The sequence below is a fragment of the Tachysurus vachellii genome, chromosome 20 (assembly GCF_030014155.1).
Source record: "Tachysurus vachellii isolate PV-2020 chromosome 20, HZAU_Pvac_v1, whole genome shotgun sequence".
Taxonomy (NCBI): domain Eukaryota; kingdom Metazoa; phylum Chordata; class Actinopteri; order Siluriformes; family Bagridae; genus Tachysurus; species Tachysurus vachellii.
Genome location: NC_083479.1, coordinates 21,303,478 through 21,316,411, shown reverse-complemented (window position 1 = coordinate 21,316,411; position 12,934 = coordinate 21,303,478). Strand labels below are relative to the sequence as shown.

Below are 12,934 nucleotides of genomic sequence, written 5' to 3'. Positions count from 1 at the left end.
AACTGTATATCCTCTACATACTCTATATATGTGTTCAAGGCCATCAATGGTCTGGCCCCGGCCTACCTCACAGAATTAATAAAGGTCTACCAACCAGCCAGATCTCTCCGCTCCTCTGGACATACCTCTCTGGTCACTCCCAGATACAAATATGAGAAGTTTGGAGGCTGGTCATTTGCCATCAAGGGACCAAAGCTGTGGAACGCACTTCCAGCACACTTACGATCTATCACTGTACTGAGTGTTTTTAAATCGCAGTTAAAACTGCGATAAAACTCATTTATTCATACAAGCTTTTAACACGTAGACCCTGTTTCAACTGCTATTTTATGTTCATTGTGCTCTAATTGATTTTATTTTTTATTGTTGTTTTACTGGAAAGCACCTTGTGCTCCTTCTGGCTGTTGTAAGGTGCTCTATAAATAAAATTTGATTGATTGATTGATTGATATGCTATATACTCTATATACTCTATATACTGTATATCCTCTACATTCTCTATACCCTCTACATACTCTATATACTTTATATCCTCTACATCCTCTATATACTCAAAAAAAGTGTCCTGAGATCAACACTGAGTGAAAAAGTGCTTTGAATTGACTAAAGTGAACAAACAGTCTATTATTTTTATTTCCAACAAAACAAACACTGGAACATTACAGCCATCAACATTTTACAGTTAAACTCTAACAGTTTAAACAGTGACTTTTACACATTGACTTTTTACACTGTAGAGAGATGAAAAGTAACTGTTCAGGTGATTAATGATAAAATGCAGGTTTATATTAATACGTTATTATATCTACAACAGCTAATTCACTGAGACTGATAATAAACAGATTTTTGCACTTCTGGGTGTATTAGCGTCCTCGTACCACTCAGTAAGAAGAGCTCTTAAGAAGAGCTCTATATCCTCTATTTACTCTAAAAAAGTGTCCTAAGATCAACACTGAGTGAAAAAGTGTCCTGAGATCTGATGGATATTGTAGACCACCTGGGCATGTTTGTGATACTGATTTCCACATACTACGATTTAGGACACACTAATTCTGATAGTAGGTGAACTGGAACCGCAGGTTGAACTAGAAGGAAGAACTGGAGTGTCCTACACAGAGCCCTGACCTCAACACCACCGAACACCTTTGGAATGAACTGGAATAACAACTACACCCGACCTCCCCAACATCCTTTTACAACTATTTTATAACTCTATCTGTACAGTATTCATTGTTTAGCAGAAGGAATTCAGAGTAAGAATTTCTTAGACAGTTTTTGTACTGTACTGGAAACTTGAGTGATTATTATTATTATTATTATTATTATTATTATTATTATTATTATTATTATTATAGTCAAGTACCTAATTAACAGTAAAGCTATATTGAACCTGTTCCATCAGAATGGCAGAATAGCAGTTTAAGAAGTCTAACAGACATATAACAGTAACATTTTATCCTGTCATCATTTCACAGCTCCAGGGTTCCTGAGCTCTTGAGTTCTAATTACTGCCTGTCTGGAGTTTCTCATGTTGTCTGCTTTCCTCTCACCATCCAAAAACATGTGGGTCGTTGGATTGGCTGTGCTAAATAGGCCCTAGGAGTAAACCTGCAGCATGCATGTGTGTGATGTTCCCTGAGACATGCCAGTATCACATCCTGAAAATATTCCTACCTCACACACAGTATTCCTGGGATAAGCTTCGGATCCACCTCAGGATAAAGCTCTTACTGAAGCTGGACAAAGGTATCAGTGAATATCATTTTCCTTTTTATCTCTAGACCCTCCCCTAAATCCTCAGTAGAGTTCCAGAGAGCATTAAAAACACTCCAGAAAGTTTTGTCAGCATTTTTGTGTTACATTCACTTACAAATGTGAATATATACATTCAAACAAATTAGTTTTATTATAAATAACATAAAATGCAATTAGACGTTATTTCAGTTGCTATAGACTTTGTGTGGTTTGAAATTCAGACATGATGAAATAAGAGTGAGTGTGAATGGTCTTTTAGCTAACAGTGTTTATAGATAAAGAAGAGATTACTGCAGGCTGCTATCAGAGCTATAGACATTATCAGTGTTGTCCACAGCTCGTGTCAGGTATTTCACTTCCCCACCCATCATCTATCACCTACAGAATGTTCAGAGAGGTTTTATTGCTTTGATTTGACTAAAGTGAACAAAACATCTATTATTTTTATGTCCAACAAAACAAACACTGGAACATTACAGCCATCAACATTTTACAGTTAAACTCTAACAGTTTAAACAGTGACTTTTACACATTGACTTTTTACACTGTAGAGAGATGAAAAGTAACTGTTCAGGTGATTAATGATAAAATGCAGGTTTATATTAATACATTATTATATCTACAACAACAGCTAATTCACTGAGACTTGTAAAGCAGATGCTCAACTGATAATAAACAGATTTTTGCACTTCTGGGTGTATTAGTGACACCGCTTCCTCGTACCACTCAGTCACTCAGTAAAAAGAGCCCTTAAGGAGCTTTGCTGGTGGAGTAACTCACTGAGTGAGACTGTGGAAGTCAGAATGAAAATGTTTCAACTCCAGAGTCACCCGTCAGTGGGAACACCATGGTCTGTCCTCCCACAGCACAGTTCAGCCAATCAGTCGTCCAGCTCCATGCCGAACCGAGCGTACAAGTCGCGTGTGGTGACGCTGCGCAGGCCGGCTGTGAGTGACACACACAGAAGGACAGTTGTGTTAACACACAGGGTGAAGAGGCGACAGTAGAGAGGCTGTATGACACACTGACGCTCTAAAAGGAGCTCTTTATGTGGAGGAACTGTGGAGAATGCAGTGCCATTATCATACTCATATATTACTGTACACTGGGGTGTGTGTGTGTTTCTGCATGTCTGTGTCTTTCTCTCTGAGTGACTCTTCATGTGTGTGTCTGTCTTTCTCTGTGTGTGTGTGTGTGTGTCTGTGCATATTTCTGTCTATGTGTGACTCTGCATGTGTATACGTACGTCTGTCTGTGGGTCACTGCATGTATGTGTGTGCATATGTTTGCATGTGTGTGTGTGTGTGTGTGTGTGTGTGTGTGTGTGTGTGAGCATCTGGGCGTAGGTGTTTCTGAGAGTCTGTAAGACTGTGTGTGTGTGTGTGTGTGTGTGTGTGTGTGTGTAATCCCCAGCATATTATAATTGTGTATTTCAACATCTGTGAGTCAAACTGCTGCACCTTTTCTGTTAAAGCCTACATAGTGAGCACACGTAGTGAATACAAAGGCATTTGGGACAGGGCCGCTGTGTGAGCTTTACCCAGTCTGCCTAGAAGAGTCTGTGCGATGTCCTTGATGTCGTTATATTCATGCAGCAGGTTAATGTGGAGATCGAGCTCGTGCACACACACTCCTCTGTGTAAAAAAAAAAAAAAAAAATCACAAAACACTAAAGTCACTTTATCTGTTTGACTTTCCAAATGTTTCAGGTGGAAACTTCCTGAATTCAGAGTTGAGCTTCTCACATTTCAAATACATTTTTTTTTCTGAATGATGTTAATAATTACATAATCAGCAGATTAGATTAGATTAGAATCAGATCATTCTTTCAACCCTGTCGTGATTGTTACTATTAAAGTTAATTAACTGTTTAACACAAAATCTTTAGTGAACGTGATTCTTCTCTAAACACACTGGGATCCATGTGTTCAATAAACGGGAGTGTGTTCAATAAATAATTTTTTTTTATAACATTTCCTACTGTAGTCCGTTAACAATAAGCTTTGGTTGCTAAGCAACAGCACGGACAGAGATTATTGTATTCTATGGACTGAACAACGGTGTAAGTGTGATTGGTTTACTGATTTAAAACCTGAGGCATTAATACAGAATTCAGCTACTGTGTTGTGCTACCAGAGGTGTGTGTGTGTGTGTGTGTGTCTCCTTGCCTTAAAATCACTGATAATAACAAAATGATCAGCTAAATATTATGAGCCCCCCCCCCCACACACACACACACACATACAGACAGTCACTCACTCGTTTTCCAGCAGTTTGATGTCAGACTCCAGCTGCAGCAGTGTGTTCTGTAGTTCTTTGACCTCCTCCTCAACACACACTCTGTTATTCGGCATGCTAGAAACCTGAACCTGTACAGAACACACACACACCTCAGTGACCATCTGTGTGTCAGTGTTTAGTGAAATGATTTTACTGAGGTGAACAGTGGAACTTAAAGCGTCTGTCGGTCACATGACTGCTGTTACTCACAGGAGATTTAAAACTGGAGTTGACTTTCTTACATTCTGAGTGAAGTGTCCTGTTTGAGGAAGAACAGAAATCAAGTTAGTCAATGCAAAAATATGTGCGTGACTCAGTCGTGGTATTGCCGGCCCGAAACTCGAACCCACAACCTTAGGGTTAGGAGTCAAACTCTCTAACCAGTAGGCCACGACTTCCCCTGAACACTCTCTCTCACTCACTCATCTTCTACCGCTTATCTGAACTACCTCGGGTCACGGGGAGCCTGTGCCTATCTCAGGCGTCATCGGGCATCAAGGCAGGATACACCCTGGACGGAGTGCCAACCCATCACAGGGCACACACACACACTCTCATTCACTCACGCACTCACACACTATGGACAATTTTCCAGAGATGCCAATCAACCTACCATGCATGTCTTTGGACCGGGGGAGGAAACCGGAGTACCCGGAGGAAACCCCCGAGGCACGGGGAGAACATGCAAACTCCACACACACAAGGTGGAGGCGGGAATCGAACCCCCAACCCTGGAGGTGTGAGGTGAACGTGATAACCACTAAGCCACCGTGCCCCCCCTTACCCTGAACACGTCTCAGAATATCTTTGATGATATGGACACATTAATAATATACAAATACATTAGAGCATGTCAGAGGGGGTGTATACTTTTGAGCACTGTAACTACACTTATATAATATGCATATGTAATTTAATATTTAAATATTTATATAAATAAATATGACAGTTTATCAGCTCATGAAAACAAACTCACATTGAATTTAGGAAAATGAAAACCTTTACAAACTAGTTTACAACTCAAACATCTGGAACAGTTAAGACTACTTAAAAGACGTGAAATCGTTTAAATCTGGCAACCCTGCACCTCAGGCTCATGCTAAGCGCTAAGCGCTTGTTTACCTTCTTCTTGTAGCTAGCAAACTTCCACCTCTTTGTGGTGTAAATTTTAAAGTTTTATCTTCATCGTGATCTGATTTTATGTTTTGTCCGGTTTCAGAATCCATTCTGCAGTTGATTTAGATCTATTTATTAATTTGAGACGTTATAACAGTCAGACCGCTAGCAGGATGAGATTAGCTCTGCGTCATTCTGACGGTACTGGATCCCGCCTTGATTTGAAATACTACACGTCATTATTTAAAGCGGGTGATTTTATTGGTGGTTCCAAAAGTACGGGACGAACGTAACGTAACGTAACGTAACGTAACGTAACGTAACGTAACGTAACGTAACGTAACGTAACGTAACGTAACGTAACGTAACGTAACGCTGTTCCCAGTGAAGGCAACACGTCGACGCCTCCGCCATATTGGAGAGGTTTTGATTCTAGTATCCGAAGCTGGGAGACAGGACATTACTAATCAAATTATTTACTGCAAGAATTATGTTTAACAGATTTTCTAAAAATCTTAGCATTCTGAAAATGTATCTATATTTCTATATAATAAAGTGTCAGTGTGGTATTATTAAGCAATAATGTCTTATTATAATGCTTTATCAGTGTGATAAGAGTTAATTATTAATTTCCCAAAATAGCATTTTTTTGTATCGTATCCAATTAAAGAAGTAATTTTATTCAATCGGTTCGTTTTGAATGTAAAAAGTACAATTGTGTCATATTTGTCCAGCAGGTGGAAGTAGAATGTAATAGAATTTTCACCTGCTTCTATTTTACCTGCTGTCACTTGGAAATAACAATTAGGTGCAATTATTCACTTCTATATTTCTTTATAAATAAAAAGTCATTAAAGATTCCCACCAAGTCTCAATCAGGTCTGTTGTCAAGAACAGTTAAGATTTATTTTACAGACTTAAACCGATTGTGAACTTCAGTGACCTGGAAAAGGTTCTTCACCCCTTTATTACTTCTCATCTGGACTGTAATTCATTATATGGCTTATTAATATAAGGTGATTAATTAGAGGATGGTGTGAAGAGGAGCAGTGCAGTCTGGGTAAATTAATCTATCACAGGAGAAGAACTTTAGAGGGAAAATGATGAAAGCCCGCAAACATTATTATTATTATTATTATTATTATTATTATTATTATTATTATTATTATTATTATTATTATTATTATTGTTGTTGTTATAATTGTTTATTATTATAATTATACTAATAATTATTATTTAATTATTATTATACTTATTATTATTATTTTATTGTTGTTGTTGTTGTTGTAATTTATTATTATTATTATTTTTGTTATAATTTTATTATTATGATTTTTTTTTATTATTGTTGTTGCTGTTATTGTTATTGTTGTTGTTATCATTTTATTATTATTATTATTATTATTATTGTTATTATTTAATTATTATTATACTTATTATTATTATTATTTTCTTGTTGTTGTTGTTGTTGTTGTTGTTGTTGTTGTCCAGCACACACACTACTGACGGGTCTGTCTGACTTTCAGAATCAGTACACAACATCTCTGTAAATAAATTCTCCGTGATTTAGAACGATGTAAAAATGTTCAGTAAATAAAAATGATCTTTGGTCCATCTGTACTTTGACTTTCTATCGTAGTGTAAGTGTTTTTTTTTTGTTAATAAAAATATATCCTTTATACTTATGAGACTCTTTTTGCTGTTTCAGTCGCTTTATTTATTAAACTGACAGTTTATTTGTGCGTTGAGCTCCAGGTCTGACAGTGTCACGGGTTCTAGTTTTCGATGATCTGGCAACCCGTCACACAGCTCATGATCTGGCAACCCAGTCACATGGCTCCTCATAAACTCAATACACATTCAGAGATGTCAGATTTTCTCCAGTTTTATTATCAACATTGTGTTCATGGTTGTACAGGTTAAAACATGACATCACTTCAGGAAGATGAAACCCAGAAACTAGCGAAAATGTACAGCAACAAAGCCAAGAGTATACAGAATAATAATAATAATAATAATAATAATAATAATAATAATAATAATAATAATAATAATAAAGATTTTAATACTAATAATCATGTCTAATATTTACTCTTTACCCTAAATTCATTGCACTTACTTGTCTTACCTGGCCTTGTGTGTTTGTGTGTGTCTGTGTGTGTCCATGTATCTGTTTGTGTGTGCGTGTATGTCTGTGTGTGTGTGTGTGTGTTTGTGTATGTGGGTGTGTGTGTGAAAGTACACACAGTATGACTACTTGGTGTTTGTAAAGTCAGAAAATCACCATTAGGACAAAACCTCACCGTTAAACCTGTAAAGAATAAATCTGAGATATTAAAAAGAAATCATTCTCGAACTCATGAATCATTTCTGTAACTGAAAACAAAATAATCATTTAATCATTTTCTCTGGGAACGAAAAGAAACACACACACACACACACACACACACACACACAGCCAGGCTGAGAAGAACCTGATGTCAGTCCACTGGAGTCTGCAGCCCAGAGCCTCGCTTCTGTTCAGCAAGAGAAGAGGAACCAGATGTTCCAGATAATATCACATCCTATAAACCCACGGAATAAGATTTAAAAACATCGATGTGTCTCTGGATAAATACACTGCAATGTCAATTTAAGAAATAACACAAATGAAAGTTCGTGTTTTTGTTTGGTTTATTTTCTACTTCATGATTATTTCAGATCTTTTTATTGCAGCTCAAATTTGAGCTTGTTTACTTTTTCTCTTCAGTCAGTTTGTATGTTTTCATTTTTATTTTACGGTTTAATCCTGATAATATATCTCTCTCATTCTCACACACACACACACACACACACACAACACACACACACACACACACACACTCACTCCCTCACTCACACATATTCACATTCACTCACAAACACACACATACACACTCACTCCCTCACTCACACATATTCACATTCACTCACAAACACACACATACACACTCACTCACACACACACTAACTCACACACTCTCACACACTGTATTTTACAGTTTAATCCTGATAATATATCTCTCTCATTCTCACACACACATACACACTCACACGCACTCTCATTCACACAAATACATACACACTCACTCACACACACTCGCACACTCACTTACACACATTCACAAACACAGGTGTTACAAAATGACAAGTTAAACTTTATGTACAAAAGAAAGTGTTGTGATCTCTTTTTCTTTTCTAGACCAAAATGAGACAATCACACAAACTCTCTCGAGCCCTTTTTTTCTTCACTTCCCCAAACCACCTCCTAACATCAGGATTAATTCATTTAATAGCTTTTACATTTTTATTCCTCACCACTTTCCATGAATGTGTTTTGTGTGCTAAAACATTTACACCTTCTGTGTAGCGTCCTCTGAGCCTGAGCTCTAACCGAGCGTCTGTACGGACCTGTGGATTTGCTCCAGGCCTGCAGGGGGCGCAGGTCAGACGCTCTCCCAGCGCTAGACGTCGGTGCTGATGCTGCAGCTGCGTGTGAACATCTGTCTCATGGTGACGGAGCGGTTCAGGTTGAGCTTGTGGTAGTTGGGCAGCGGTGTGGGCAGCGGTGTGGACAGGGGCGTGGGAAGCTCCAGCTCGTGCTGCTGGACACTGCGGAAGCTCAGACGCTCACCGCCGTTCCTCAGGCTGTCCGGCTGCTGCAGGTAGAAGGGCATGTCGTAGTGTGTGCAGGACGGGCAGAACGTCTGCGAGCGGGTCAGCTTGCGTGTTGGCTGTGGGGGCGTGAACAGGGCCGGCCCGTTGGGGGTGGGCACCGGGGAGACAGCAGGAGCCAGGATGTTGTGGTTGGAGTGTACAGGCGGCAGACGAGACGTCACGGCAAAGTCAGGCTCCTCCTCCTCCGACTCGGACTCCTCCTTCTTACAGCAATAATACTAAAACACAGTGACAACAATGTAATTCAGGACACAGCCTCCTAGAAATTCTGCAAAATAAGCAGCTGTAAAAGGAAAAAAAAACACTTGGGGTCATACTTTAAAGGAAAATAATCAGCTCTGTGTTGGTAACAGTGACACCAATCAGGACTCATCTAGAGCTGGACAGAGTCATGGGATCAACACTGAGATGTTATGAACCTCTCCACATCCATCATCTCCTAAAAAAACGTTCTAAAGCTGCATCAGGATTTTTCCGTCCATCAGCACGTCTGCTGGCTCTGCTGAGACACGGCCAAACTGGACTGCTGACGATTTGACCTGATCCTAATGAAGCTGAATCTTCAACACTGCGGCTGGACTTGTTACTATGACAACCAGCTCAAACCACACGTTTGGGAGTGTTTTACGAATACAGTCATTGAAAGGCATGATATAAAACGTGTCTATCGAGTGTCTGATAAATCAAAGTCATTATATATTAAAATTTTTAGGTTGATTTAAAATTAAACTCTGTTAGAGAAAAATCAATCCTCAAAACCCATGTTGTCTCAGGAAAGTGTATTGTGACATCATTCATCATGATATCGTTATTCTATCAACATATCGTACGGCTCTACACATAAATCTGAGACAGCAGCATCTTCACCCACAGCATCATCTTAGAGAAAATGCAAATGTTACAGTGAAAAGGTTTTATCTGGGAAAAAAGTGATGAATTTTTTATTTACTTTAACGTCACAAAATGGATGGTGTCCGTCTGCAGAAGCGAGTCCTGTTTTCTCTGGTTTACTGCGGCTTCCTGTTCATCATCATCATGTAGAAATGTTTCATTTAAAAACATGTTTCTCACAGAACCGTCTGTTAATTTTCTCCTTTATTTTATAATTGAGACACCTGGAGTAGATTATTACTAAATTAATGCACCTTTAACCATGTTGGAATGTAACCATGGTGATGGTGATGGATATAAATAACCAGTATTGCCGCTTTGCAATAACATCTTAAAAAAAAAAAAAAAAGAAATAAGATAAATGAATATTAAAAACTAAAATTTTGCTGCTTGTGTGGAATTATAAGCTTGTGGTTCCAAGGGAGAGGATTAAAGGACATGGGTGAATCCACAGGAGAGAAAATTTTAGGTTGAGGTCCTCATTTATAGAGAACAATGAAAGCTGTCGTTGGATCAGCCTAAAATTAATCATCTGATCTATAAATAGAGTTTAAAGGGTGCTAATGAGAAAAAGACCTCAAAATCTGAGGTGTGAGGGTGTGTTTGTGTGCGAGAATGTGTGTCAGGGGCTTGTTGTCTCACACAGAAAACCGTCTTCTACCAAAGGAACTAACAATGTCGTCGCTTCGATCCGACTCCTTCAAATGAGTGCTGGGAGCTGTTCACAAACGATTCGACTCTTTAAACCAATTATTTTACCTGAACACCGCGAGTCGTTCACAAACGATTCGACTCTTGAGCCAACTGTTTTACTTGAACACTGGGATTCGTTAACAAACTAATCGACTCTTGAGCCAATTTATTTAGACGAACCTTGGGAGTTCTTCACAAACGAGTCGACTCTTTGAATCGGCTCTTTTATGCAAGTGATATTTGATATCCATGATTCTATAACACAATTAATCTCACAGTGCAACTGAGATTAAAAAAAGAAACTGAATGAAACAGCTGAGTCATTTGGCACAGAGTAACAATGAAGAACGAGTGCATAAGTGGGACATGTACAAATAACAGCAGACAGGAATTTGGTAATAATAGTATGGGAATAGGGGGGCACGGTGGCTTAGTGGTTAGCACGTTCGCCTCACACCTCCAGGGTTGGGGGTTCGATTCCCGCCTCCGCCTTGTGTGTGTGGAGTTTGCATGTTCTCCCCGTGCCTCGGGGGTTTCCTCCGGGTACTCCGGTTTCCTCCCCAGGTCCAAAGACATGCATGGTAGGTTGATTGGCATCTCTGGAAAAATTGTCCCTAGTGTGTGATTGTGTGTGTGCACTGCGATGGGTTGGCACTCCGTCCAGGGTGTATCCTGCCTTGATGCCCAATGACGCCTGAGATAGGCACAGGCTCCCCGTGACCCGAGGTAGTTCAGATAAGAGGTAGAAGATGAATGAATGAATGAATGAATGAAAGTATGGGAATACACACGTGTTCTAGTTTGTGTTGTGTGTTGTGTTGTGAATTAGAAGAAACAAAGAACTCCAGAAGAACATTTGGAAGTTGAATGGCTCTGTAAAGAATCAAAACTGCCATCACTGCACAGAAGTCTCTGGACCTCAGTGGACTGCTTTTTATGGTCTCTAAAAGAGGACATGTCTGAAACACAGAGGACGTCCTAAAATAGTCTAAAGTCTTTTAGAAAAGTTGTGTGTAAATGTTCTCATGGCCTGAAAAAAGGAACAAATCCCAAGGTGTTTAGATAAGTTTCACTGATTCTCTTCATCCTCGCAGCCGAGGGTCACGTTAACAAGTTTCCTTATTTAGAAATTTATATGCAGAATTTCACAAAATCCACAATTTTGGTGTGAAACAGTTTGTTATAAATGTTTTTGTATCTGGGGCGATAAACTATACTAAAGGTGTGTGAGAGAGGTGTGTGAGAGCACTTAGACTCGCAGCACATTGAGGACACGGACACTCATGAGACAGATGATTCGATTTTACTGCAGTACATAGAGAAAGAGAGATGAGAGAGAGCGAGAGAGATGAGAGAGAGCGAGAGAGAGATGAGAGAGAGAGAGAGAGAGAGAGTGAGATGAGAGAGAGAGATGAGAGAGAGAGCGAGAGAGATGAGAGAGAGAGATGAGAGAGATGAGAGAGAGAGAGATGAGAGAGAGAGATGAGAGCGAGATGAGAGAGATGTGTGTGAGAGAGAGAGATATGAGAGAGAGAGAGAGAAAGAGATGAGAGAGAGAGATGAGAGAGAGAGAGATGAGAGAGAGAGGGAGAGAGAGATGAGAGAGATGTGTGTGAGAGAGAGAGAGATATGAGAGAGAGAGAGAGAGAAAGAGATGAGAGAGAGAGATGAGAGAGAGAGAGATGAGAGAGATGAGAGAGAGAAAGAGAGAGAGAGATGAGAGAGAGAGATGAGAGAGATGAGAGAGATGAGAGAGAGAGGGAGAGAGAGAGATGAGAGAGATGAGAGAGAGAGATGAGAGAGAGAGAGAGATGAGAGAGAGAGAGAGAGAGAGAGAGACTGGTCTTACCTGCAGTCTACAGTAGCACAGTACTGCAATGATGCACAGTAAGATTACTGTAGCTAGAATCCCGCCTGTGATGACCACTGTCCCGGCTGTCATTCGAAAAGCTCTCCATCAACACCCTGAGACACACACACACACACACACACACACACACACACACACACACCCACACACAAACACACAAACACACACACACACAGATTAAAAATAAAGTCTGAGCTCAGCAGAGTGTCTTTGCATTTGAAAAAGAGCTCTTTAACATCAATGGAAGCTGAAATCCATTAACCTCAATCAAACGTGTCAAAGGAACACAGTAAGTCATGCACATTTCCTTCTCTCGTTCCTCTTGCACTGTGTACAGCTTCAATAAAACATAAACATGTTGGATAAGAGCCTGAGGCTGGAACAGGAAGTGATATGGGATGTAACGGAGGGGCTGCAGGTGCCATGATGAGGAGCCTTTGTGTTTTCCATAACCAAGAGATTAGAAAGAGATCAAGGCTCGGTCAGGAGGAGGAGAGAGACGGAGTGATGATGGAGTCACCCTGTAGGTCATGGTTAACTCAGACACTGGGGGGGTGTTTTCTGCCATGCTCCTGCCCTGTCACATCATCATCATCATCATCCTCAGAACAGAGAAGTGCACCTACACACTGT

The 12,934-nt window shown here is 39.7% G+C and overlaps 2 protein-coding genes across 3 annotated transcripts in view; both read right to left on the bottom strand.

Moving 5' to 3' along the window:
* Positions 1-1,883: 1,883 nt before the first annotated feature.
* Positions 1,884-5,355, bottom strand: swi5 (SWI5 homologous recombination repair protein). Its single transcript, XM_060895928.1, has 5 exons — positions 5,158-5,355; positions 4,246-4,294; positions 4,015-4,124; positions 3,296-3,390; positions 1,884-2,700 (listed from the first exon to the last, which is right to left on the bottom strand). The coding sequence occupies exons 1-5, from the start codon at positions 5,259-5,261 to the stop codon at positions 2,636-2,638; spliced, it is 423 nt and encodes a 140-aa protein (XP_060751911.1). The 5' UTR covers positions 5,262-5,355; the 3' UTR covers positions 1,884-2,635.
* A 1,704-nt stretch (positions 5,356-7,059) lies between these two features.
* fam163ba (family with sequence similarity 163 member B, genome duplicate a) overlaps positions 7,060-12,934 on the bottom strand; it is a 20,960-nt gene continuing 15,085 nt past the window's right edge. Inside the window, exons 2-4 of one of the 2 annotated variants that reach the window (XR_009650105.1) lie at positions 12,281-12,396; positions 8,581-9,065; positions 7,060-7,715 (exon numbers count right to left, since the gene is read on the bottom strand). Coding sequence is in view for 1 of the 2 variants with exons in the window: in XM_060896002.1 (XP_060751985.1) it covers positions 8,634-9,065; positions 12,281-12,373 (525 nt within the window). In the remaining variant the exon portion in view is untranslated. Of the gene's footprint in view, positions 9,066-12,280; positions 12,397-12,934 lie in introns of both variants that reach the window. The other variant, XM_060896002.1, reaches the window with a different exon arrangement.

Coding starts and splice junctions, on each gene's coding strand:
- swi5 (XM_060895928.1), bottom strand. CDS start 5,261: ATGGATTCTGAAACCGGACAAAACATAAAATCAGATCACGATGAAGAT. Junction 4,295..5,157: donor TTGCTAGCTACAAGAAGAAG/GTAAACAAGCGC, acceptor TTCCTCAAACAG/GACACTTCACTCAGAATGTA. Junction 3,391..4,014: donor ATCAAACTGCTGGAAAACGA/GTGAGTGACTGT, acceptor TTTTTTACACAG/AGGAGTGTGTGTGCACGAGC.